At 42.1% G+C, this 27,871-nt stretch overlaps 1 protein-coding gene across 3 annotated transcripts; it reads left to right on the top strand.

Moving 5' to 3' along the window:
- Positions 1-1,831: 1,831 nt before the first annotated feature.
- On the top strand, positions 1,832-26,903 carry frzb (frizzled related protein). 3 transcript variants are annotated; one of them, XM_078262690.1, is made up of 9 exons: positions 1,832-2,309; positions 10,196-10,444; positions 13,638-13,673; positions 13,907-13,966; positions 16,679-16,744; positions 21,444-21,648; positions 24,632-24,695; positions 25,129-25,202; positions 25,241-26,903. In XM_078262690.1, exons 1-8 carry the CDS (start codon positions 1,847-1,849, stop codon positions 25,180-25,182), a joined length of 1,197 nt encoding a protein of 398 aa, XP_078118816.1. In that variant the 5' UTR covers positions 1,832-1,846; the 3' UTR covers positions 25,183-25,202; positions 25,241-26,903. The 3 variants fall into 3 exon arrangements, with proteins under 3 accessions (XP_078118816.1, XP_078118818.1, XP_078118815.1); XM_078262692.1 differs by having other exon boundaries at positions 25,129-25,206; XM_078262689.1 differs by having other exon boundaries at positions 25,129-26,903.
- Positions 26,904-27,871: the final 968 nt, after the last annotated feature.

The following is a 27,871-nucleotide window of genomic DNA, read 5'->3' as shown; positions in this document are numbered from 1 at the left end:
TCTCTTCAAAGCCACCAGACTTCTTTGACAAAAACAGACATTTTACCTCGCAGAACACGGGAGTTGCTGCTCTACAGCTGCCTCCGTCGGTTAGTTAGTTAGTTTAGTTAGTTAGTTCCTAATTCGAGGGACATCCATGGAAGCAAAGAAACTGACACGGTCTAAACGGTGCTTCTTGGCATATGAAATTCTTACTGCAAAAAAGTGTATACTCTTATCCTGGGAAACAAAACGTAAAAATGCCCAATGACACGCAACAACATACTTTCCATTATATTTTTGAGATATTTTGAATTGTCTTCTGTTATTTTCTTCTTCACACACACTAAATAAAAGGTATTTACACCGTAAATTGGTGCATAAACGTGTATCTGAATGCAGGAAATGAAGTCGTCGATGCTCAAACTTCCTTGGGGAGGACATCCTGACCCCCCACCCTCTTGTTTTTTCTCTTTTCCTTCCTTATTTTTGCTTATATATATATATATATATATATATATATAAAAAAGAAGCACTGTAATGTTGTAATAACAATTTTGTGACTTGATTTCTTAAATGAAGCTTCATAAGAAAATATGTGAAACCAGTTTTGTAAGTTCCTGACCCTTTAACCCTCATTAAAAGGTTTTCAAAGTTCCTGTATCAGAAATACGGCTTTCTTTTCAACCAAATGTCCCAAAAATAACATGGATGGTTCCATGACGATCACTATTTTCATGGTATTCCCGGGTGAAAATGTTATCATTCATAAACCTCTTTCTCTGACCTTAACTATTAGTCAAGATAATTCCTAATTTCTGCTTATTTTACTAAAACAATAGGCATAATTTCATGTAAATGTGGTTTATCCACCATCAATTCCATAAAGAAGTGTAAAACTAGTGGTAATAAGTTATGACGTTGGCTAAAAAGATGTAACACAGAATTAAGTGATCATTTATAGGCTACAAGGTGTGTGTGTGTTTGTGTGTGTATGTATGTATGCGTGTGTGAATGTACAGTATGTATGTGTGTGTGTGTATATGTATGTATGTATACGTGTGTATGTATGTATGTATGTGCGTGTGAATGTACAGTATGTATGTGAGTGTGTGTATATGTATGTATGTATGTGTGTGTGTTTGTGTGTGTATGTATGTATGCGTGTGTGAATGTACAGTATGTATGTGTGTGTGTGTGTGTGTGTGTGTGTGTGTGTGTGTGTGTGTGTGTATGTGTGTGTATGTATGTATGTATGCGTGTGTATGTATGTATGTATGTGCGTGTGTGTGTTTGTACGCGTGTGTGTATGTATGTATGTGTGTGTATGTATGTATGTATGTATGTGTGTGTGTGTGTATGTGTATATGTATGTATGCATGCGTGTGTGTGTGTGTGTGTGTGTGTGTATGTATGTATGCATGCGTGTGTATGTATGTATGTGTGTATGTATGTATGTGTGTGTGTATGTGTGTGTGTGTGTGTGTGTGTGTATGTACTATGCATGAATGTATGTATGAGTGTGTATGTATGCACTATGCATATGTGTGTATTATGCGTGTATGTGTGTATGTATTTATGTATATGTATGTACGTATGTATGTATGTATATTAATAGATATATAAATAAGTGAACCATTAAAATAGTTTTGTATTTAACTAAAGTACAAAAATAGAAAAAGGGGGTAGGACTAGAAAAGTAGTTTTTAACTTCTTCCCACTCCTTTTTGAACATGGACTAACATATTTTAGAGCTTTTAACGGATTTACTGGTGTTGACTTTTCATCTAAAAGGAATCTATCTTTTAGCATGGAGGATAAGAGAAGAGGAGGGCAGAGGAGAGGAGAAGAAAGCAGAGGAGGGGAGATGTGGAGAAGGAGGGATAGAGGAAGAGGAGGAGGAGGAGGTGAAAGTCTGAATAAGAAAGCAGCTCCTCCCGCTTCCTCGAGCTGCCTGCACACCGGACCGCAGCAGCGGCACAAAAAGCACCAATCAGCAGCAAAGTCACGTCCTTATTCGGATTTAACTCACCGTGAGTGGCCGAGACTTCCCCGGAGCACCGACGGCGCTGCCGCGACTCCACTAGTACCCCTCTCTGAACCGACCGAGCGAGCGACCGACATGCTCTCCCCGGGACTCTCCGTGTCTCTGCTGGCCGTGTCCTGCGCTCTGTGGCCGGCTGCGGCGGTCCGCGCGGCGTCCTGTGAGTCGGTGCGTATCCCGCTGTGCCGGTCCATGCCGTGGAACATGACCAAGATGCCGAACCACCTCCACCACAGCACGCAGGACAACGCGGTGCTGGCCATCGAGCAGTTTGAAGGGCTGCTGGGTGAGTTCGGCTAGACGTCTGGTCACTAATTATCCCGCCAATTAACTCTTTAGCGCACTAATCAACTGACCGACACCTACAGACAGCTCAAACGCTTTATTGCATTTTATGTGAGTTTAGTACGGAAGAGGATTTGGGCCAATATGAAAAATATATTCGAGTTCTGAGAATAAAGTCAGAATTCTGACTTTAATCCTCTTAAACCTCTTTTTATTGAGAAATATAGATTATAAACAGAGACACATCAGTACAGGTACATGAGTTTTTTTTAAGTCAGAAGTATGACTTAAATCCTCTGACATTTGAGGGCATTTTCTTGATTTATACATATGTTCTTAACACCTTTTTAAGGGTGTTTGCTAGATGTCTGGCCACTAATTAACTGACTGACACCTACACAGACAACTCAAATGCTTTGTTGCACTTAATGTTAGTTTAGTACGGAAGAGGATTAGGGCCAATGTGAAAAATATATTTGAGTTCTGAAAATAAAGTCAAACATTTAATCTCAGAATTCCCACTTTAACACTCTGAGGTCTTAAGAGTATCTTCTCTATTTTTTACATATCTTCCTAACACCTTTTTAAGGGTATTTGCTAGAAGTCTGGTCACTAATTATCCCACTAATGAACTCTTTAATGGACTAATTAACTGACTGACACCAACACAGAGCTTTGTTGCACTTTATGACTTTAGTACGGAAGACAATTTGGGCCAATGTGAAAAATATATGAAAATAAACTCAAATGTCTTTTTTTGCATTTAGAGTTTCAGATTATGTGAATTTATTTTAACATTTCAGCGCTGTGCACAACGTGCAGCCTGGCGTTTACATTTAAGGATATTTTTTATTTTTTTTTTATTTTTCTTTCTTTGTTTTTGTTTGGTTGACATTTTTGTTTTTAAATCTTTATCATGACAATATACTATATATACTATTTACTACTATATACTATAGCCTATTCATGATGTATTAGTGATATTTGTTTAACATAAATAGTGCTTTTAAAGGGTGTATTTGACCCTTTGTTTAAAACTCCTTTAATAGCCTAATTAACTAATGAACTGACTGACACCTACACACACAACTTAAGCTCGGCTCAAACTCTTTGTTGCACTTTGTGTGAGTTTAGTACGGAAGAGGGTTAGGACCAATGTGCCACTTTAATCTCAGAATTTTGTCTTTAACCCTCTGAGGTCTAAGCACGTTTTCTCAAAACATTTTTTTACACATTTTCTTAACACCTTTTAAGGGTATTTGCTAGAAGTCTGGTCACTAATTAACCTGCTAACTAATGGAAACTAACATTAAAGGTGCACTATGCGTTCCTGCATGACGTCACTTCTGTTGACGTTCCAAGTAAATTGAAAACAAAACAAAGCAAGCTCGCCCCTCCCCCCGTGTTTCCGTAACTGTCATGACTAACTGACTAACTGTCACTAACCCCCACCCCCTCCCCCAACCATCTTGTCGGTGATTGGCTGAAACCAGTGGTGTAGTCTAATGTATTGTAGTGGGTACTATATATAAATATATTGGCCTATATATATGGGCCAGAATCTGCTTTTGGGGGGGGGCATATCATAGTGGGGGGTCTTTGTGTCGTCCCCCAGGATTATTTTGAGCATCAACGACTTCATTTCCTGCATTCAGATACACTTTTATGCACCTTTTTACGGTGGAAATACCTTTTATTTAGCCTATGTGAAGACGAAAAACACAGATGACAATTCAAAATATATCAGAAATATAATGGAAAGTATGTTGTTACGTCATTGGGCATTTTTAAGTGGGTATATGGAAATCCTGGAGCTTTCTTAGTGGGTATACTGCGTATACCTGCGTATCACGTAGACTACACCGCTGGCTGGAGTGGTTTGTTGTATTTTGGTGCCTATCCTGTGCCTCTAGTGTTTGTTTGACGTTTACAAACCCCTGTGTTGTCTCCCGAGACCGGGCTTTTTCACGGTGTGTTCTGGCGGCAGGCAGCTAGCGGGTCAAGGAGAGATGCCTACGATTTGAGACAAAAATGAAATTGCAGGAACTCATAAGCCTCTTTCCGACCGAGTAGTTACATGAACGTAGTTATAGGAACAGTCCACTTCTAAACAGTTCTACTAACTACTCTCCCCCAAAACCGTTTTTTTACATTTGCATTCACATTGGCCAAATGGCCATAGGAACTGACCTTTTGTTATTATAATCACAGCCATCTAACCACCACTATGTGGAAAATGGAAAAGGCAAAAGACCCTGCCCTGAAGTAGGAGCTGAAAGAGTTACAGGAACTGTGGCCAGAGGAACTTAATAATCCCCAAATTGGGCCAGTCGGAACAGGAGAAAGAAAGGGTTCTAGGAACGTTATACGTTCTAGGAACTGCAAAAATCTCTCCGGTCGGAAAGGGACTTTAGTGCACCTTTTTTTAATGGACTAATTAACTGACTGACACCAACACAGACAACTCAATTTTCCGCATTCTGGGATAGGAGTAAGAAATGCTCTGGGTTGTTTGGATTTCTTTAAACCAATCACAATGGTCTTGGGCGGCGCTAAGCTCCGGACGCGGCGACGGTGGCTCTGCTAAATAGTCTCTGGGAGGAACTTGTTTCGGTTGAACATTTGCAAAAGAAAACGCCACATACAATATTAAATGAAGTTAACTGTTGACATAATACAGTAACGTGAGCTATTTAAATGAGCTGATACATGGTTAGACCTCATTATCTCTTACCAGTGTATCTCCGTGTGTACTTCGTCCACAGCAATCTCACCAATCGGTCCCAAAACGTCCCAGTTAAAGAGGAAACGCCCTAAACATATTCTTTGTAAATCTTTACAATCATTCCCCAAAAGAACCAAGCAGGCCCGCCTTGTTGCACCATCCAAATATTCTTCAAAACTTGCCAAGTTTGTTGTTGTTTCCTAACGAGACGGGAGTTTGAGAACGGCAACACCCAGAGATCGGAAGGCCATTATCCTGGAAATATGCCGTTGATCCTCTTTAATTCCAACATTTAAATGCTGCAAGCCCCACACAAACTGAATTCATCTCCATTTTATTAGAGTTAGGGTTAGAAATCTAAGAGACAAAAACTTGGACGAATAAAAGCCCCAAACTAACTTTCTCAGGATCCAGATCACTGGCAGCGGCTGTGGCTTCTCATTCTCCTGTTTAACATCTACAGGAGGAATAAAACCAGTTTGCCAGAGCTGGATCTGGTCTGAACTATTCTGACTGAGCGACAGGAAACCTTAAAGTCAGATCACTCAGAGATTATGGGAACATTTTTGTGGAAACCCATCGTTCTGATGAGTTTGCTCAAGAAGGGAAAAGATCGTTGGCTCCTGTAACAGCAGTCCGTGATAAAGCGGCCATATTTGAATGTGTTGGTCAGAGTTACAGCCCACTGTTGGTTTCTGGTTTGATTATAGATCCAACACGGTCAGACCACATATCGCTCTCCTGGGGGACTACTATGGTAGTCTCACATTGCCAGACCTTCCTTCACAGCGCTGCAGAGGAGGGTCTGGCTATAGTCCACACAGCATTCCTGGATGGGAGGAAAACATAGTCTGGCATTTCTTTAAACCAGTGGTTCTCAAACTTTTTTCAATAATGTACCCCTTTTTTGAATTGTTTCTTTAAGCCAAGGACCCCCTGACCAGCGCTAGATCATTTTTGGTAGAAAAATGTTTTCTATATAAAGAGGAACAGTACAGCGCTGTCAGCGATAGATTTACTAAACAGCCTTGTACCTGGAAAACATTTAAATGCTGATGAGAAAAGGTGACAAAAACTGAAAAGGCGACAAAACCTTGGAAAAAGACGGTAGAAAGAAGGAAGTAAGGCACGAATAGGTAAAAAAAAAAAACTTCAAAAATAGTGACATAACTTCAAAAAAAGCGAGAAACTTGTAAAAAGTAGGACCGTAGAAGGAAGGAAGGCAAGAATAGGTTCAAAGACGGCGACACAAATGTCACATTTTTAAAAAATAAAAGTGCTTAAAGAGGAACAATGTTCTGGACAACAGCCTTGTAACTGAAAAACATTTTGCAAAAAATCTTACGTACCCCCTGCAGTTCTTCAAAGTACCCCTAGGGGTACACATACCCCCATTTGAGAAACACTGCTTAAAACCAATCACAATCATCTTGGGCGGACGGAGCCACGGTGCCTCTGCAAAATAGTCTCAGGAAGGAACTAGTTTTGGTGGAACGTGTGTACGTTCAAAAGTTGTTTTAGTCGTGCAACAGAAACCTCAGATTGGACAGATAGTCTAGCTAGCTGTCTGGATTTACCCTGCAGAGATCTGAGGAGCAGTTAACCATAGTCCTCACAAATCCACCGGAGGTTAGAACGCCAACACAAAGGAAGAGGAAGGGGACGGACAATCTGGCCGAACGAGGCACATCCAGCGGAATTTCCTGCAGCAACGGAGCAGTCCTGGAAGTGGAACGACGTCGATATAAAGTACTACTTGGGGAACAGATACAGATAGCTTTTTTTTTTAAATATATTGAATTCAGATTCAGTCCACCGAGACATATTTACACATTCATACTGCCAGTCATCAATGACGAATAAAAAGGCATATGGGAATGCGGAAGTGCGAGATCCAAAAATATACTGCACATACATTACATTATTATTGCACATACTACTATATTGCACATAACAACTTACAATCCACCCTTTTATAAACGCACAGAACCAATATTAGCTTTGTGCAAAATACATTCAAATGAAGACAGCTACTTCAATATTTAACGGACTAGAACTGGTGAAACCTTTCTCTTTTTTTTCCCAGTTCTTTGTGTTTTCTCTTCCTCCTTCGACACCCCCAGCTCATACCCAATATCACAACCTGTGTGTGTTTTAGATAAGTTGAGCTGATAACGCTGCTCTGCAAACCTGCACGTTCTGTACATACACAGTCTCCGTCTGTAAACTGTAAAATGTTGATAGTTTTTTCTTTTGTTTTTTACAGTCTCCTGTTTTCCCCAGTTTCACTTTCTTTGTCTTGATGTCTCTCTCTGCAGTGAATCTCTCTGTGAATTTATGAGAAATCTACAGGCACAAATAGACAAAGTTTAGTAAAATAAATGTTTTCTTTCCACTAGTCTGAAAGAACAAGTGTTGGGGAACATAAACAGACCAAAATCTCTAAATTCACCCGTGCATGAAAACATGTTTTTTACACATTAAGGCTATCTTCACGCTCGGCGTCTTTTTTTTTTTTTTTTTAAGAGGCCAGCGTCTGTTTTACATTATAATCCTACGGAGTAAACCGTGTTTTCAAAAAAGTCCTGAAACGTCACCGCCGACTTCTTTTTGCAGCTCGGAGCGTCTTTTTTAACTTTTCTGAAAAAAAAAAACTACGTCATGCTTTTTTGACAGACGACTAATAACAAGCAGAGTAGCCAGACCTGTAGTTTCCATAATAACAAGAAAAAATGGAGTCGGAGCATAGCGAGTTATACGGTAGCGATAATATAGGGTGCTCCCTGTACAAGGAACTCGCTTTGTTTTATCTAACGTTAGCATCTGTCTGTCTGTCTGTCTGTCTCTGTCTCTCTCTCTCTCTCTCTCTCTCTCTGTTCTTCCTCTAGCTCGCTCCACCACTTTGATCTAACGTTAGCACCGCTCCAAGTAGCGCTCTAGCTAGGATACTGTAGCAGTAGCTGTTGTCTTAGCAACAAAAGACACTCTCGGCTGCTTTTTGGAGCCAAAACGCTGCCAGTTCTTTTTTTTTATTTTACTACAAAAGCGCCCTAGTCAACTTTTTTCATGTCAAAAAAGACGCCAAGTGTGATCATGGACTAATAAACTTACTTTCTTATGTACGCTTTTGTTTTGTTTTCCCCTGTGACTAACCGTTCAAGTATCATTGTGCATTTCATGAAGACATTTAAAATGCAGCTACAAAATATACACAGCAGTTTTGTAGTCGAGTCACCAACTGTCAAGTCCGAGTCAGGTCTCGAGTCCCCAGTGTTCAAGTCCAAGTCACGAAAGAGTCAGAGTCGAGTCACCATTACCCAACACGTTCTCACACTCATCTCGTAAAATATGGACGTTTGGTCAGGTGCTTTTGTCGTTCTTATTGACGCTAAAAGTCTCCTTTAGCGCTTTAGTAAACGTGCTTGGTCGGGACAATTGCCGTCCCTTTAGCGCTATAAATAAACGCGCTTGGTCGGGACTATTGCCGTCCCTTTAGCGCTATAAGTAAACACGGGAGGAAAGAAAAAAACGACTATAGCAAGCGTGACAAGCGGGACGTGAACCCCTCTCTCCTGGGTGAAAGTCCTGCGTTTGACCCATCCACCCCCCCAAACCAACCTCCTTACACGGAAATTAGCCCTTACATACTCCTCTCTAAATCCTCTCTAACTGCTGCTCTCCCCGGTGCGTTACACAAACACGCTGAAAGACGCCTTTTTCGTCGCATCAGACGCTGACAGCCACTGTCCAAACGTCCTTATTTTACCAGTTCGGAATGAGAACGGGTTGCATTACCTGAGGTCAAGTCACGAGTCCAGAGAATAGCAAAATTCGACTGCGTATTACACATACCAGTAGTCAGAAACTTCATCCAACTTCTGAGTCCTAGTTCATGAATCCTCGAGTCTGAGTCCAAGTCATCAGTGTGCGAGTCCCAGTCGGGTCACAAGACCAGAGAATAGCGTCTCGAGTCCAGGTATCGAGTACTCCATCACTGATTCACAGATATGATGCAGTGAGTTAGCTAACTGAACTGATGAATTGATTGAAAAAAGATTCAAATTTAAAGGCATGTGGACAACCTCATTAACTGCTGTGAGATTTCACGATGCATGCACATCTGTCTTCGATAAATACATTTTAGCTTTTGGCTAAAGTCAGAGCTCAGCTGAGGTCGGAGGAGTGGAGAGAAAGTGGAAAGGCAATGCCAGAAAAATGTCCCTAATGAATGATCTGCAGGCCAAAATGCAGGAAGCAGTTTCAGGTCACAAGTTCAAAGTATTTCTGGGACTCGGTTGTGAAGCTGTGCAGCCAAACCTCAGTCCTGCCACTCTGCAATCCTGTTCCCAGTGTTGAACTCTGTCTGGTCCTGTCCTGAGTGAAACCGACAGCATGATGTGGCAGTCACTATCCGGCCCATAGAAATAAAATGGATAGAAAGGCCATTTCCATTCAAATCAACTGGGCAGAATGGTCAGAGCAGCAGCCAGAGGTGAGGTTTTGTAGTAACAGATAAACGAGCAGCGGAGTAGTAACGTTACGAGGCAGAGAGCCAGCCGCTAAATGAGTCAGATTAACTTTATGCTTCATCCACACACACAGCTTTATTCAGCTTGTTTTCTGTGAACGATGTGGCGAGGGGGTAAGATTAAGGTGGAGTTAGCAAGCTAACGTTAGCTAACTAACACTGGCTGGCTTGCTTGGTTCCGCCGTGCTTTTATGCTGCATTTGAATGAGCTGAACAGCGGGCTGGGTCTAACATTAGCGGCCCGCTGACCCACTGCCGCTGGGTCCAACGTTAGCGGCCCGCTGACCCACTGCCGCTGGGTCCAACGTTAGCGGCCCGCTGACCCACTAACGTTGGGTCTGCTATAACGATGTCTTTACAGGTTGAATAAATCATCCAAATTCAATGAAAGCAGTGAACTGATCATTTATTTTATTTTCAAGAGCGTTGCAGGGAACCATCCAGGTTTGTTTTTTTTGACAATTTGGTTGAAAGAAACTCAAATTTCTGATATAGAAACATGGAAAATGGGTCAAATTTGCCCCGGGGCAACAACAGGAGGGTTAAAGTGACTCAACTCATACAGCATATTATAGATATTCTCACTGATCGATTAGAGAAACGCTCCGTTGTCTGTGTTTTCCTGCCTGTTCAGGTACCGGCTGCAGTCCGGATTTGCTCTTCTTCCTGTGTGCCATGTACGCTCCCATCTGCACCATCGACTTCCAGCACGAGCCCATCAAACCGTGCAAGGCGGTGTGCGAGCGGGCAAAGAACGGCTGCGAGCCGGTAATGAAGCGCTACAACCACAGCTGGCCCGACAGCCTGGCCTGCAGCGAGCTGCCGCTGTACGACCGCGGAGTCTGCATCTCCCCGGAGGCCATCGTCAAGGCAGAGGGACCAGGTATCACTACGCTGTTTGTATTATTATCATCTTTAGTATATGTATGACTGTGATTTGTCTTCCAGGGCAGCTGAGGTCAAAAACATGTGAACTGCTTTGTACAAGAGGGGCGAAAAAGCAGAGACATGGCTAAGAGAAAGTGAAAATGTAGAAAACGGAAATGCTCTATAAACAAGGGGAGCCACCGGGGATATTTGTTTCTACGCTGATCCGCGTACTTGTTCCACATCGGCATGCATCAGATTAGTACGATATTTTAGAATTGTGACACACTACACTTTCTCTCTCAGGACGCAGTTTTCCCAGCCTAGCTGAGCCCTATCGCTGTTCTCTATCAGGTTTCTTCTCTCAGCAGTTTGTTTCTGCTCCCTCCCGAACAGATAGCGTGAGTCATTTCCCCTCCGACTTCACTCCCACTGACTTTCTCAAAGAGCTCCTTTATACAGGCGGCCCACTCCTTTTTACACTCAATAAAACCCTCACTGTCCTCCGCTTCTTTAAACAGGTCCTGCAACCAGCAAGTCCTGAAAAAAAAACCTCATCTCAATCCCCTTGACCTCCATAACGATATACACCCACGTATCTCAGAGCGGCCGCGGCTCAGCTGGGTTTGGGTATTTTCCCTTGGTGTGATTTGCTGATTTGCTGAGGTTCAGCCACGGTTTGATCGCTCCCATGTCATTCCAGGGATTTTTAGCAGCCAGCCCCCAGTCCGAAAGTTGCTGATCCAAAAGTTTGTCTCCGGTTGGAACAGAAATCTAAAGCAGCCACAGACAGTTTGTCTTTATTCACTGCTAGCTGTTGCATTTAAAGACGCTCTGACACAGACTGCACGACCAAAAGTAATCTTTCACCAGGTGGGAACGGGTGATGCGTAAACAAGACTATAGTCATGTTTGCATTCATGTATTTTTTTTGCACATTTTGACAAGTATCGCATTAGAAAAGCCGGATGGAAACAGCAACATTTTCGCACTTGGGGTGGTTTTCACATATAAGTTTGTTAAACATCAGTTCATTTCAAAATGACAGTTGACTTTTAGTTTGACACCATGTCAAGTAGAGCTGCAAAGATTAATTCATTGATTAGTTGTCAACGCTTAAATTAATCGCCAACTATTTTGATAATCGATAAGTCTGTTTGAGTAATTATTTTAAGACAAAAGTAAAAATTCTTTGATTCAAGCTTCCTAAATGTGACTATGTTCTAGTTCCTTCTCTCCTCTGTGACAGTAAACTGAATATCTTTGAGTTGTGGACAAAACGAGACATTTGAAGACGTCATCTTGGGCTTTTTTCACCATTTTCTGACATTTTATAGATCAAACTACTAATCAAATAATCGAGAAAATAATCAACAGATTAATCGACTATGAAAATAATCGTTAGTTGCAGCCCTAGTGTCAAGTCAAGTGTCAAGTCCTGTGTCCTTTGACTCATCCAACACCCCAAATCTGGCTTCTGATGATGGATGTATCGCTCTTATACTTTGTCACCTTACTTTCTTGTTTGCTCTCTCTAAGAGAGATAACTGCTACAGGCACAAGAGTTTGCCGCCTAACAAGAAACACAATTGTTGGGTATTGCTAAGATCTGCACAATAGACACATAGTCGTGTTTCAGTCAATTTTGCAGTCACTACCCAAAGCTCACAACCATAGGGGAGGATATCAAAGTCACCCTGGCAGTCCAGTACAGAATTCACATTACCAATAATAACCTGCCAAACATGCGTTCCAGCCAAGACCCCGAGACACTTGAACTCCTTCACTTGTTTTTTTTATAAGGCTCCAACAACAGTTAAATCAGGGGTGTCAAACTCAGTTTCACTAAGGGCCACACTTGAAAATGAGAATCATATTAAGGGCCTGACGTGTAGTTTATTGACATGCTTTTATTTTATCGAAAAAGTAGAATATTTTTGACTGTATTATTGCATGTGTAATATAGAGCCTTCTCACTTCATTTGGTTGACGTAAAGCCCTAAAAACATCAGCAAAAAAGTGCCTTAGCCTTAGTAAAAAATCAGCAAATCTAACAAAACCAATTATTACATTTTTAAAAGCAGCTACCACACAACCGACTCACAACAACCCGTTTCACAGCCTGAATATGAAATCTCTCAGGTTGTCTGTAGAGATGGGCCGATACCATTTTTTGCTTCCCGATACCGATTCCAATACCTGAACTTGCGTATCGGCCGATACCGAGTACCGATCCGATACCAGAGTGTCATATATTTTATTATGTTTTAAGAACTGTATACTACTATCCCTGTATGGATGATATGATGTATAACAGCTGTATACTATTATCCCTGTATGGATGTGATATGATTTCTATCTTTGTTGTCAGTCTGGCTCAGGTTAAACTCTTTGTGTATCAGAAAATCAAACTGCCAGTTTGGGATTGTGGTTCCCAGGTTCTTAGTGAGCTAATGTTTATATGCTGAAGTAGGCCAAAGTTCAGCCATAGCTACATTGTTAGCTTCTAGCAAAAAGTCAGGCACTGCTAGGCACTGCTAGGCACTGCTAGGCACTGCTAGGCACTGTTAGATACTGCTAGGCACTGTTAGGTACTGCTAGGCACTGTTAGATACTGCTAGGCACTGTTAGATACTGTCAGGTACTGCTAGGCACTGTCAGGCACTGCTAGGCACTGTCAGGCACTGCTAGGCACTGTCAGGTACTGCTAGGCACTGCTAGGCACTGCTAGGCACTGTTAGGTACTGCTAGGCACTGCTAGGCACTGCTAGGCACTGCTAGGCACTGCTAGGCACTGTTAGATACTGTTAGGCACTGCTAGGCACTGTTAGATACTGTTAGGCACTGTTAGACACTGTTAGGCACTGCTAGGCACTGTTAGGTACTGTTAGGCACTGCTAGGCACTGCTAGGCGAGGACACTAGTGGTGGCTCAGCATAGCCATCTAGTGGTAGGGGGTTTAAACACAACATAAACATGAACCACTGTCTTACATGAATATATTTGCAGGTAAACAAAAAAAAAAAAAAATCTATATTGCGTTTTTGAAAATCAATACAGTATTGCTAAATAAAATATTGCGATACTCAAGTGTATCGTTTTTTTATTTATTTTTTTAACACCCCTACTAAGAGTGTCTGGTTAAAACCGCAAGGTGGTTCAATATTTGCTATTCTTTGCCACTGACCAGCGCCTCTCTGTCTCTGTAGATCCATACTACCAGGACCCAGCAAGGTGTAACCCAGGTGAGGCTGACCTTTGAACATGCTCTCCACCCAAACTGTGATTGTTTCCTAGAAGCTAGCTTGTTGTGTGAGCGGTTTGTTTAGATATTAGGTTGCTTTTCATCATAAACAGCATTTTGGGTGAATACAACTGACATAACACTTCAGAGAAACTATGTATTTCTCATTAGCATGCACATGAACACAAACCAGTTTAACCAATTTGCCTTTTTCTGGGTTTGATCCTCTGACAGAATCCAGTCCAGACTTCCCAATGGACTCCAACAACCTTCACTGCAGTGGATCAAGTGCAGGTAACCTGTCGGTTTACTGGTTATGGCTAGAAAGGGATACAGCTACGGCGTTTAGCCAAGAAACAGACAGACAGTTAAATTTAGGGACCAAAACGACCGATCGCGGTTTGGATTAAAACACTCCTGAAGAATGAACACGTGTTTGAAGGGTGAAAGTATTACAATTATATTAGATTAGATTTTGCGTAGTCTATATCGATGACGTTCCATTTCCGGGATTGCTCCGGTACCACCGCAAATTCAGGCGGATGTCCCTCTTTTTAGGCTGGATGTCCGTGCCCTTCCTCTTTCTTTGTGTTGGCGTTCCAACCTCCGGTGGATTAGTGAGGACTATGGTTAACTGCTCCTCAGATCTCTGCAGGGTAAATCCAGACAGCTAGCTAGACTATCTGTCCAATCTGAGTTTTCTGTTGCACGACTAAAACTACTTTTGAACGTACACATGTTCCACCAAAACAAGTTCCTTCCTGAGACTATTTAGCAGAGGCGCCGTGGCTCCATCCGGCGCTTAACGCCGCCCAAGATGATTGTGATTGGTTTAAAGAAATGCCAATAAACCAGAGCACGTTTTTCTCCCATCCCGGAATGCTGTGTGGACTAGCCAGACCCTCCTTCGCAGAGCTGTGGAGGAAGGTCTGGATATGTGAGACTAGATTTTGCGTAACTTCCGGACGAAGCTGTATCCCTTCTAGCCCCAACCCTGTTTACCTGTCTCTACCTCTGTGAAGGGGCTCGGCTTTTAGAGGACTGAATGTTAAAGGAGCACGCCGACTTATTGGGACTTTAGCTTATTCACCGTAACCCCCAGAGTTAGATAAGTCCAGACATACCCTTCATCTCTGTGCGCATTGTAGCTCTTTCCGACGGCTCCACCGGTAGCTTAGCCTAGCACGGATCCTGAAGGTAATCGGTTCAAACTAGCCTACTGCTCCCAATAAGTGACAAAATAACGCCAACGTGTTCCTATTTACATGTTGTGATTTGTATAGTCACAGCATGTACAAATAACAAGGTCAGAGACACACAGCCATCTTCTAACCGTGTACAAACTGGGAACTATATTCTCAGAAAAGCGCATAGACAGTATATAAACAAGCGAAGCATTTCTACGCTCTGTCCGGGGCTTCTCAGATGCGAGCATATCACTCCGCCCAAGTAGCAGAAGTAGCAGTGCTTCGCCTTTCTGAGAATATAGTTCCCAGTTTGTATACGGTTAGAAGATGGCTGTGTGTCATGTGACCTTGTTATTTGTACATACTGTGACTCTACAAATCACAACATGTAAATAGGAACATGTTGGCGTTATTTTGTCACTTATTGGGAGCAGTAGGCTAGGTAAGTCGGCATGTTCCTTTTTAAATAAATAATAGTTCAACATTTTGGGAGATCCACATTCATGTTCTAGATAAGAAGATCGATACCTCTCTCATACCTGTACGTTGAATAATAAAGCTAAAGCCAGCAGCATGTTTGCCTAGCGTAGCTTAGCATAAAGACTGGAAACAGCTAGCCTGGCTGTGGACTCCAGAGGTAACAAAACCAACCGACCAACACCTCTAACGTCTTCTGATTAACACTTTCTTTTCGCATTAAGTGATCATCTCACATCCTGTTCGCTCTTCAGATCGCTACTTCATGCTGCGGCCGAAAGTACACATGGCACATAATCGCCCAATAATCAAAACTGGCCGGGGTAATGAATCCGTCAAAGAGTTGAAATGCTGTGACAAGCAAATAATTGTTAAGATGTGCATAATTAACTTTAAAAAAAACAAACATCCTGAAACACGTGGAATGTTCTGAATCTGCAGAACGTTTTGAACAATACAGCAGATTAATTAATTAATTAATTAATTAATTAATAATAGTATTTACATAAATTAGGACATTTGCATGCAGAAAAGGCACAAATTGTGTTTCAGAATGCAGGAAAATTAAGCGTTTAATGCTCAAAAATTCCTGTGGGACGACCACCAGACACCCCATTTATAACCCGTCACCCCTTATTTTAAAACAAGCGTTTTTGTATATGTATGTATATGTGGAGATCTCAGCCTCCCCCCCCCCCCCCCAATGTTGAACCTAAAGTTGCACCGTTGACATTTGTTTTATGAAAGTCTTAATAATGATTCAGGGACAATGACATGACTGATAGCTAGCTTGTCCTGTTGTTAAACATACTGCAAACTATATTTACTGATTGTGTAAGTATACGCAATATTATTGACTTTAAATCTTGCTAGCGTCTCTTTTGTTTTCGGCAAAACATGATCGCATTACATTAGCGACTATTGCCACATTCATGTCATATTTAAGTGAATGTAATTACTAGTTTCTGACTTGTAAACACTGATCAGGTGGCTGATCAGATTTTTCTGAAAGCGCCGATATATCCAACTTGCGCCCAGGTGTCTGAGAAGGCAAACTAATTTGGACACGTCATGTCAATCTGTCATTCAAGGTAATTAAACACAGGTTTAATAACTACATTGGCCATATTCTCAACCTGCACACAACCAACAACCATCCTGACTTAACCCTAACGCTTGCGATTCCTAAACATGGGACTCTTTCCCATGTTTAGGCTCCGTCTCATATAATGTGAACACAAAGTGACAAATTCAGCCTGGAAATGTGGACTTTCAAAGAGCCTGAACACAGTTTCTGTGTGTCTGGTTTTCACCCACTTTGTGTTTGTTTGTGTGTCTGTAGATCGCTGTAAGTGTAAGAACATCAAGATGACTTTGAAGAACTACGTGAAGAACAACTACAACTACGGTGAGTCATCTGGGACTTTGACTCTGTTTTACACAGTTGAGAATTGATCAGTAATTATATGAGATGATAAAAATAAGTTTGTTGATGTGAGCTGTGTGTGTGTGTGTGCGTGCCTTTCAAATATCTCGAGAACCATTCCTCCGATGTACTTCACGTTTGGCTTCCTGGGTACCCAATGAACTTGGAGTTTGGCGCGGTTTGGACAGTGTTGGATATTAATAAACTAAACTAAACGACCACACAATAAAGGTTGAGGAAAACAAACAAAAAACGCTGCCATAACGCTGGCTCTTCCGTGTCTACCCTTCACGATAAGACGACACTAAAATGTAGTTTAAACAAAAACTCTTTATTTTCATTGCCTTCTACATTTTCTTCCTGAGGCAAATGTTTCCACAGTTTTACTCCACATTTTAATTGTAAAATTAAAAAAAAAGTGGTCCCCTAATACTGTATCTGAAGTCTCTTTATATAGACCTTAGTGGTCCCCTAATACTGTATCTGAAGTCTCTTTTATATAGACCTTAGTGGTCCCCTAATACTGTATCTGAAGTCTCTTTTATATAGACCTTAGTGGTCCCCTAATACTGTATCTGAAGTCTCTTTTATATAGACCTTAGTGGTCCCCTAATACTGTATCTGAAGTCTCTTTATATAGACCTTAGTGGTCCCCTAATACTGTATCTGAAGTCTCTTTTATATAGACCTTAGTGGTCCCCTAATACTGTATCTGAAGTCTCTTTATATAGGCCTTAGTGGTCCCCTAATACTGTATCTGAAGTCTCTTTTATATAGGCCTTAGTGGTCCCCTAATACTGTATCTGAAGTCTCTTTTATATAGACCTTAGTGGTCCCCTAATACTGTATCTGAAGTCTCTTTTATATAGACCTTAGTGGTCCCCTAATACTGTATCTGAAGTCTCTTTTATATAGACCTTAGTGGTCCCCTAATACTGTATCTGAAGTCTCTTTTATATAGACCTTAGTGGTCCCCTAATACTGTATCTGAAGTCTCTTTTATATAGACCTTAGTGGTCCCCTAATACTGTATCTGAAGTCTCTTTTATATAGACCTTAGTGGTCCCCTAATACTGTATCTGAAGTCTCTTTCCTGAAATTCAGCCTTGGTGCAGAATTCCAGCCACTAGAGCCAGTCCCACAATGAGCTTTCCTTAGGATGTGCCATTTCTGTGTCTGTAGCTTTAAATGCTATTGAGGAGGAGAGGGGGGGGGGTAAGGTGGAGGGTGGGGGTGTGGCCTTGACCAACCGCCACTTCGCTCGTTTGAAAAACATGATGTCTCTCTCTTTCTCATGGGGGGCCAAATTCTCTGGGGGGTCAAAGCAGAGAAGGGGGAGGTAACCTTTCCCCTTATGACATCATAAAGGGAAGATTCCAGATCGGCCCATCTGAGCTTTCATTTTCTCAAAGGCAGAGCAGGATACCCAGGGCTCGGTTTACACCTATCACCATTTCTAGCCACTGGGGGACCATAGGCAGGCTGGGGGAACTCATGTTAATGTTAAAAAAAACTCAAAGTGACATTTTCATGCCATGGGACATTTAAACTAGCTACCGCAAACCAGTGGTTAGCTGCTAACACTAGCTTTCGGGGCAGATGGTAAATCTCTATTTTATACCACTAACAAGGCTCAAAATATCACCACACTTCCACGGCAGCATCATGAGGGTCCCTACATGTAAACCGAAGCATTGAGAACTGTGTAAGTGTACAGACAGTTCATTAAAAAGATAGACTATAAAGACAGCATTAATGTTTACATGCGGGCGCCATCTTGGATAACAGTCATGACCACAACGCTACTGATTTTTAATAAACTGTAAGTACACTTACACAGTTCTCAATGCTTCTGTTTGCATGTAGGGAGCCTCATGATGCTGCCGTTGAAGTGTGGTGATATTTTGAGCCTTGTTAGTGGTGTAGAAATAGAGATTTACCATGTTCCCCCGATAGCTAGCGTTAGCAGCTAACCACATGATTAGTATGAAAACATATCCCAGATAACGTTCGACTTGGTACACATGTTGTTAACTACTAGGTTCATTTTGCGCCGGAATTGTCCTTTTAAATGTAACGGGACATTAATTTATATAAAATAGTAACGCACTGTAGCTTTAAATCTTGTGTTTACCAGAGATGTGCTCAGAAGGTTTTTGGAAATAAGAGCTATCAACATCACCGCACATCACTCTTCTGCTGGATGAGGTTCTGTTTTAGTATCACGAAACTCTTGAGCGGATTCTTTCTCTCTGACTTGTTTTTCCTCCTCTTCATGTAGAGGGAAAGATTTCGTTTACTTAGATTAAATTAGACACACTGAAGCTAAATGCCCAGAAAGGCTTTTCCACATGATTACAGAGTGTACAAAGGCTTTTTTTGGCAAATCCATCAGAGATTTCCATGTGGACTTCTTGAGCTCGCTAATGCCTCTGGCCACAGAATCCATTTGGGGTAGATCAGCCGTCATTAAAAACAAGAGCTCACTTTCAAAATATTCAGATATAATCACAACGGAGTAGTTCAGTGAAGCGTGGTGGCACGTCAGAGTGCACAACAAGGTGGTCTTGATAAGTTGACAGCTGGCGCTCTCTCTTTGCTAATTAACACTGGTTTTACAGTCGAATCCAACACTGCTACACCACTCTAGTACTAGTCTCGCATTGCCAGACCGTCCTCCAAAAATGTGCTCTGGTTTATTGGCATTTCTTTAAACCAATCACAATCATCTTGGGCGGCACTAAGCCCCGGGTGTCACGGTGCCTCTGCTAAACAGCCTCTGGAAGGAACATGTTTTGGTGGAACATGTACATCCAAAAGTAGTTTTAGTCGTGCAACAGAAACCTCAGATTGGACAGATAGTCCAGCTAGCTGTCTGGATTTACCCTGCAGAGATCTGAGGAGCAGTTAACCATAGTCCTCACAAATCCACCAGAGGTTAGAACGCCAACACAAAGAAAAGAAGGAAGGAAACAGACACAGATCTGGGGCCAGAGACAATTTAAAGAATTTCTCCAGGTTTTATTCTTAAAACCAAGAGTTTAGAAACCCTGTCCGGCGTGTGCAGTGTCCAACGTGTCCATGTATGCTCGTCCCTGTGTGTTTTGACATGCTTTATTTCATAACTTTCAGACTTAAGACTTCAAGTGGTCGTCAAGACTAGAAAACTGGAATATAAATCGGTAAAACTGAGTTTCTCCACAAAGAATCCTGCAAAAGCACCACTTTGGGTCTTGTGTTTACCAGAAATGTGCTCCTAAAGTTTCTTGGAAATAAATCATTCAAGATAAAAAAAAAATGACTGGATTAAGACCAAAACAACCGGTTTTTCCTCCCTCGAAATTCTTTTATCGTTAACATTTTAATCTCAAGAGACTTCCTGGTTAAATAAAGTAGAGATGTTCCGATACCATTTTTTGCTTCCCGATTCCGATACCTGATCTTGCGTATCGGTGTCATCAGTGTGTCATATGTATTGTTCCACCTTTATTTGACAGGACAGCTTAGGTGAGAAAGGGGGGGGGAGAGAGAGAGAAAGGGGGGGAAGACATGCAGGAAATTGTCACAGGTCGGATTCGAACCCTGGACCTCTGCGTCGAGGCATAAACCTCAATGTTTATGTGCGCCTGCTCTACCCACTGATCCAACCCGGCCACGTATTATTATGTTTTAACAGCTGTATACTACTATCCCTGTATGGATGTGATACGATTGCTATCTTTGTTGTATGGTCTGGCTTAAGCCGCCCCAATGATAGGCGGCAAACCGCTTTGCGCCGGCCGTTCCATTGATTTCCTACTGGGGGGGAGGGCGGTGGCGCCCAACTATGCACTGCGCTACCCCTATAAATATTTTTATATTTACTCTCACGATGGCTTCCACTGCCAGGGTTGCAGCTGAAATAAAAGGCTAAAGCAACGACCAGATCCATGGCCAGATCTAGTGCCGCATTTACAGCGTCGGCTATTTTTTTTTGCCAGCTTTCCTTCCTGTTATAGGAAGCAGCGACTGTTGCGTTTTGCCTGTTAAACCGTGTCTGTGTTCTTCATATTTATGTAGAATTATAGTTTGCTCTTCTTATATAAAATATGCGGCTCTGGTAGATGTTTGCGATTGGTCGTGCTGCGCAAACACCGCCTCTTTTATGTGAACACGCGCGTCGCTGGATTGAGAAAGCCTGATGGTTGATTGAACTAGTTGTTAACCAGACATGACCTTTCGAAAAGAGCAACCAATGAGATAAGAGCATGTCGTTACCTAGCAATGGGAAATGGCTTCCTTGCCACCCTCGATGAGGAATACCTGCGCTGCGCTTTGCTCCGCGCCCTACCTAGCTACTTATCATGTGTAGGCGGCTTTAGGTTAAACTTTTTGTGAAACATGAACAAACCCAAACAATGAACGCCATAGAACTGCCTTTTATTATCCAGTTTGACAGTCAGTCATAACGGAAAAAGAACATAAATAAAATACTTTAAAATAGATTTTCTTCAGGGGCTAAATTACATGGTATCGGATCGGTGCATAAACTCCAGTACTGGCCGATACCAGATACCAATACTAGCATTTTAGGCAGGATCGGAGGCTTTTCCCGTACTGGTATCGGAACATATCTTAATTAAATAAAGGCTGAATAAAATAAATGAATGGATGAATAAATGGTGTTGCCTGTGTCCTCCAGTGATCCGGGCGAGGGTGAGGGAGGTGAGGAACCGCGGCCTGGAGCCCACAGCGGTGGTGGAGGTGAAGGAGGTGTTCAAGTCTTCACTGGTCAACATTCCCAAGGAGACGCAGATGCTCTACTACTCTTCCTCCTGCCTGTGTCCTCCTCTGGCTCCTGGGCTGGATTTCCTCATCATGGGCTACGAGAACGAGGAGACGTCCAGGTAAAAAGTGTTGTCTGGCGCCTTTTTCGACTTTTGTTTTGAGGCTTTTTTTCAGCGCTGTTTTTTTTTTTAGGTGTTTGAGCCTTTTTTTAAAGGTCCCATGGCATGAACATTTCACTTTGAGGTTTTTCAACATTAATATGAGTTCCCCCAGCCTGCCTATGGTCCCCCAGTGGCTAGAAATGGTGATAGGTGTAAACCGAGCCCTGGGTATCCTGCTCTGCCTTTGAGAAAATGAAAGCTCAGATGGGCCGATCTGGAATCTTCCCTTTATGATGTCATAAGGGGAAAGGTTACCTCCCCTTTCTCTGCTTTGACCACCCAGAGAATTTGGCCCCCCCATGAGAAAGAGAGAGACATCATGGCGTTCAAACGAGCGAAGTGGCGGTTGGTCAAGGCCACACCCCCACCCTCCACCTTGCCCCCCCCTCTCTCCTCCTCAATAGCATTTAAAGCTACAGACACAGAAATGGCACATCCTAAGGAAAGCTCATTGTGGGACTGGCTCTAGTGGCTGGAATTCTGCACCAAGGCTGAATTTTGGGAAAGAGACAGATACAGTATTAGGGGACCACTAAGGTCTATATAAAAGAGACTTCAGATACAGTATTAGGGGACCACTAAGGTCTATATAAAAGAGACTTCAGATACAGTATTAGGGGACCACTAAGGTCTATATAAAAGAGACTTCAGATACAGTATTAGAGGACCACTAAGGTCTATATAAAAGAGACTTCAGATACAGTATTAGGGGACCACTAAGGTCTATATAAAAGAGACTTCAGATACAGTATTAGGGGACCACTAAGGTCTATATAAAAGAGACTTCAGATACAGTATTAGGGGGACCACTAAGGTCTATATAAAAGAGACTTCAGATACAGTATTAGAGGACCACTAAGGTCTATATAAAAGAGACTTCAGATACAGTATTAGGGGACCACTAAGGTCTATATAAAAGAGACTTCAGATACAGTATTAGGGGACCACTAAGGTCTATATAAAAGAGACTTCAGATACAGTATTAGGGGACAACTAAGGTCTATATAAAAGAGACTTCAGATACAGTATTAGGGGACCACTAAGGCCTATATAAAAGCATCCAAAAAGCAGCATGTCATAGGACCTTTTAAGTTAGTTCGGCGTCAAATTTAGACACGCCTGGCCGGGACTCTTGACGTCACTATTTGACGCTCACGGGACTCGCGTCTAACCCTTGGGTGTCATATTTAGATGCTCTGGGTGAACATGTACGTTTAACTGACATGTGGCACAAGAACGGGACAGTTAGGTTTAGGAAAATATGGTGGGTGGGGATACAAAATCTATGTTTCAGGGACACGTTGGGCAAGAGCGGGACACGAACCCCCGGTCTCCTGGATGAATGTCCTGTGTTGTTTAAAGGGGTGGTTCAGAATTTTGGACATAGGACCTCATTTCCAAGTTAGCCAGTGCGTTATTTATCAATGGAGACCTTTTTCACAACACTTTTCACCCAGTCCTTCCAGTTGCAGCTGGTGCTAGGCTGGCGCAAGTCAACAGTGTCTGCTAGCCTGCCATTAAAAACAGTCTGACCCACTCCACAGTACACCCAAATACATTATAACGCCAGACTATCGATGTAAATGTCTGTTGATAGAATAATGTTAGAAATAAAACTACCTTTGCATCGCATTGCAATAGTTATACTTTGTTCCCTGTAGTTGGGAGCATAGGCTACAGCAGCGGCGGAGTGATATTACCTAGGCTACCGAGAAATGTGAGCTCCAACTAATTCCACTCTGCCAGGCACATAACGTTACCGGTACAGGAAAGCACACAGGCTAGCAATTAGCATGTAAACTGTCCGAGCTTACATGACTTTTTGTCAGCAATCACCTAAAGTTATCGGTTAGCCCAGTCAGGTATCTACCAAGGGTGTAGCTATACCGTTAGCTAACGTTGTCACTCTCCACAATGCATTGAACTGTAACGTTATCTCCACTAACGTTGTCAGTCTCAATCTATCAGTAGCAGCTAGGCTAACGTTATGAAAGGGGCTAGCTTTATTAGCTACAGTAGCCTACCAAAAGTTATTACCTGTTCATCAGTAGCTGTTGGTGCATCTGGAAAGACGGATGGAACCGCATTCGTTGCCAGTGACTTGTGGTCCTTTAGATTGCGTTTTTTTTAAAGTCGTCTGGTCTAAAATGATCACTACACATTCGCCACTTGAGTAGAGTCTCGGCCGGTGTCTTGGTTTCCAAGCCAGCAGCAAGAAGCCACAGGTTCCTTTCTGGATCTCGCAATGGAAATTTGGTGCCCATCTGTATGATTTATTTTTACAATTTCTAAATGCACACTGAATCACCATGTTGCCTAGTCCTCGCTTCCAATCCAATGCTTCAATACCAATGTACTAGGCTACTACTACTAGGTGTCCCGACTGGACAGGATAGTTTTATTTCTAACATCATTCTATCAAAAGACATTTACATTGATAGTCTGGCGTTATAATGTATTTGCCTTGGGTGTACTGTGGAGTGGGTCAGACTGTTTTTAGTGGCAGGCTAGCAGTTACTGTTGACTTGCGCCAGCCTAGCACCAGCGAACTCTGCAACTGGATGGACTGGATGAAAAGTCTTAAACTGTCTTCACTGATAAATAACGCACTGGCTAACTTGGAAATGAGGTCCTATGTCCAAAATTCTGAATCACCCCTTTAACACATCAACCCGCCCCATCCAACCTCCTTATGCGGATTTTCAGTCTTTCATACTACCCTCTACCATTGTCTCTCTTAACACGATGTCATCTTACAGCGCCGCGGGCGAGCTGCTGCTCCGCCCGGTGCGTTCCGTACAGAAGCTAAAGGGTTGATTTGTGCGTCGGTATCTGACGCTGAGAGAGAGAGACACTGACTAAGGTTTCATAACCTCGTTAGCTAGAGTCCCTTTCACTAGAATACCCTGTGGGAAACCTCACTCTGTATTTGTGGTTGCAGGTTGCTCCTGATTGACACCTCCATTGCTCAAAGGTGGAAGGAAAAAATGGGCAGGAAGGTCAAGGTGCGACACACACACACACACACACACACACACACAGGTGGAGGCTTTTTAAGTTGATACTGAATTGTACTGAACTGTATTACATGCATCCTGTTGGTGTTGCATCAGCTTAACGTTAACATTTGAATGGACATTTGGGTATAAAATTATACATTTGTAAGTTAGTTTTGCACTAAACTTGCCACTTTGTTCAGTCCATTACTGGTAACCGCTTGAAACAAATGTAGGAGTGTCGTTCACTTTTCCCACAGACTGTACATGGCGAAAGAGACGTCTGTAAATCAGTGGATACATTTTTTACAACATAAAATATAACATTCGAGAAGTCAACAAGAGACACACGATTAAATCATTTAATCCCAGGTTTTATTTTTACATCCATGGTTTAGGTGACAGATCATTCACTTCACTTTCTGTCTGTCTTTCTGTTCAGAGATGGGACCAGAACATCAGACGAGGAAAGGCCAAAGTCGCCACTGAGATCTGAGTGTGTGTGTGTGTGTGTGTGTGTGTGTGTGTGTGTGTGTGTGTGTGTGTGTGTGTGTCTGTGTGTGAGTGTGTGTAGATATTGCACTATCACAGGCTGTTGTAGCTGAATGTAGTTCATCTCTTCATCTATCAGACTGGAGTCTGATTTTTGTCATTTATTTTCTTTGCACAAATGTATGTGTGTGTGTGTGTGTGTGTGTGTGTGTGTGTGTGTGTGTGTGTGTGTGTGTGTGTGTGTGTGTGTCTAAAGCACTCAATAAAGACAAGAGAGGGGGTGGAGCTTCAAAGCTGTAGTACTAAACCCTACGCACAGCCATACAGTATGTACATGACACTTTTTTTTTTGGAACAAATGTTTTCTTTTAAGTGGCGGCCATGTTGGCTCCACAGCTCCTCTCCATGGTCACAGTCTCATATAATCCCGGATGTTGGCCATGTGACATGTAAACGATGTTTAATTGAGGACATTTAAATGACACAAAAGCCATTTGGACTTGGACATTTTGGACTATGACAGATCTATAGTGATGACCTTAACTTCAATGAATGAACTCTGTCAAAAAAGGAAAGAATAATATTCACAGCAACAAGAGCAAGAAGACCATCTGCAACAAGAACAACTGCAACAGCCACAGCAGAACGTGGGCAGACGGAGAGTTTACTTCTTCAGTATTGTTGGATGCAGCGTTGTCTTAGATTGTACAGATGTACTTAGTGAAGTGTATAGCGACAGAGAGCATTTAAGTCCCGCCCCCACCGGAGGGGGAAACAACTCTCGGCTCTCCATTGACTTGTGTTGCGTGAAGGTTTCCTCCTCGTCTTTTTCGTCTGCTAGCAAACAACAGAAACATGCCTAAAAGCTGCTGTGTGGTGATATCAACTACCAACAGGGTAAATAAGCCAGAACTTTAGTTTTTATAAGCTGCCGACCCGAAAAACTGAGCTTTTATGAAGACGAAAGTGGAAACAGACGTGAGGAATCGGAGAGAATGGTGAGACAACGCTATGACCGACGTTACGTGTGTTAGCTTAACTTAGACATATAGTTAGCCTTAAAACTAACACTTGGCTTGGTAACAAAATGCTTGCTGCAAACGTTACATTGGACATAACGTTAGATCACCACACAGCAGCTTTTAGGCATGTTTCTGTTGTTAGCTAGCAGAGGAAATAGACGAGGAGGAAACCTTCACGCAACACAAGTCAATGTGTTGACCCCCAGTGGACGTGGCCTTCAGAGTATGACGCGATGTGCTCGGTCTCTATGTTTTGTAAGAAGAGTATGGAGTGTGCCACTAGAATTATTATTATTATTATTATTATTATTATAAAGACTTTTTTGTGTTTGGTTACAATCAATTATTAAGTTGGTTCACTTCAAAACCAATAAAAAGTGAATATGGAATATGAAACCAACTAAAAAACATTAAAAATCATTTAAAGCTATAGTGCTCCTCCACACAGTTGCTAGTAGCCAAGGAGGACACGGAGGATTAAAAAAAACATGGACTCTTCAGAAGAGGTCATTATTTATAATGAAATATATAAGAAAAGGGATTACCGATTGACAAATTTAATCTTTTAAATGCTAATTTTATGAAGTCACAATGGCACACTCCAGGCTTCCAATCAAGCCTTGGTTGGACCAGGTTGATCAAGTCATGTCACGTACAGAGTTATGTTTTGAGGGGAAGTAAAACAGGGCATGTTAAACCATTACCGAGACTCACTGCTTGTTTGATTTGATGCATTTCCTGTTGGATGTTGGGGAGCGCTGTAGCGGGGATGGAAAAGGCGCAGTCACATTATTCTTCAGACCTACGAATATTTGCTCCATCCCTAGTTCATTTCTGTTGAAATGCACTGTGTTTGGAAATAGAGATGTTATTACTCGCCATGATTAGTACTGTCGTGGTTTTGACTGACGTAAATCAACACACATGTCCGTGATGGAGGCGTGTGGGTAAAGAGACGCCATGACAGCGATCATTCATGTTCAGGGAGTTTACTCAATTCCTTCCTTTCAAACCAAATTGCCCAAAAATAACATGGATGCATGCGTAAAAATGAATGATTTTCTCAGTATTCAAAACAGTATCCTGACTAAACTTTGACATTCTGTGGTTCACTGAACATCCTCCGATCGCAACTGTCAGTCAAAAATAATTCATAATTTCAGCTTTTAAAAAAAAAAAAAGGTATAGTGTCATTATGTCAATTGACCTAATGATATTGACCATGATTCTTGACAATTTTTTTTTTTGTGCCCGTATTATGCTCATTTTCAGGTTCATAATTGTATTTTAAGGTTGTACCAGAATAGGTTTACATGGTTTAATTTTCAAAAAACACCATATTGTTGTTGTACTGCACAGCTCTCTCTCACTGCTGCAGATCCTCTTTTCACCTGGTCTCTGTTTTAGCTACAGAGTGAGACCTCTTTTCTTCTTCTGTACTATCTTTGATTGCACTCGCACATGCTCAGTAGCTCAGATGTAGATCATGTCAGCTAGCTAGCTCCATAGACAGTAAAAGAAAGGCTGTTTCTCCACCTTCAGTCAGTTACAAGGCAGGATCAGCTGGGAGACTTCTTCTAAATGAGGGCGCACATGGAAGTAGTTCTTTTATAGATTATGGTGAACTTGTGTGTGTTGTAGCAGTGCTTTGCTATTGAGAACGAGGTAGCA

This window comes from Sander vitreus, chromosome 11, assembly GCF_031162955.1.
Source record: "Sander vitreus isolate 19-12246 chromosome 11, sanVit1, whole genome shotgun sequence".
In the NCBI taxonomy this organism is placed as follows: Eukaryota; Metazoa; Chordata; class Actinopteri; order Perciformes; family Percidae; genus Sander; species Sander vitreus.
The sequence above is the reverse complement of the archived record's forward strand: the minus strand, read 5'-3'. Positions and strand labels throughout refer to the sequence as shown.

Bases quoted from the DNA above. Each gene is read 5' to 3' on its own strand.
- frzb (XM_078262690.1), top strand. From the start codon at position 1,847: ATGTGGAGAAGGAGGGATAGAGGAAGAGGAGGAGGAGGAGGTGAAAGT. The intron at 13,674-13,906 runs GTGAGGCTGACC...ATCCTCTGACAG, and splicing joins CCCAGCAAGGTGTAACCCAG to AATCCAGTCCAGACTTCCCA. The intron at 16,745-21,443 runs GTGAGTCATCTG...TGTGTCCTCCAG, and splicing joins GAAGAACAACTACAACTACG to TGATCCGGGCGAGGGTGAGG.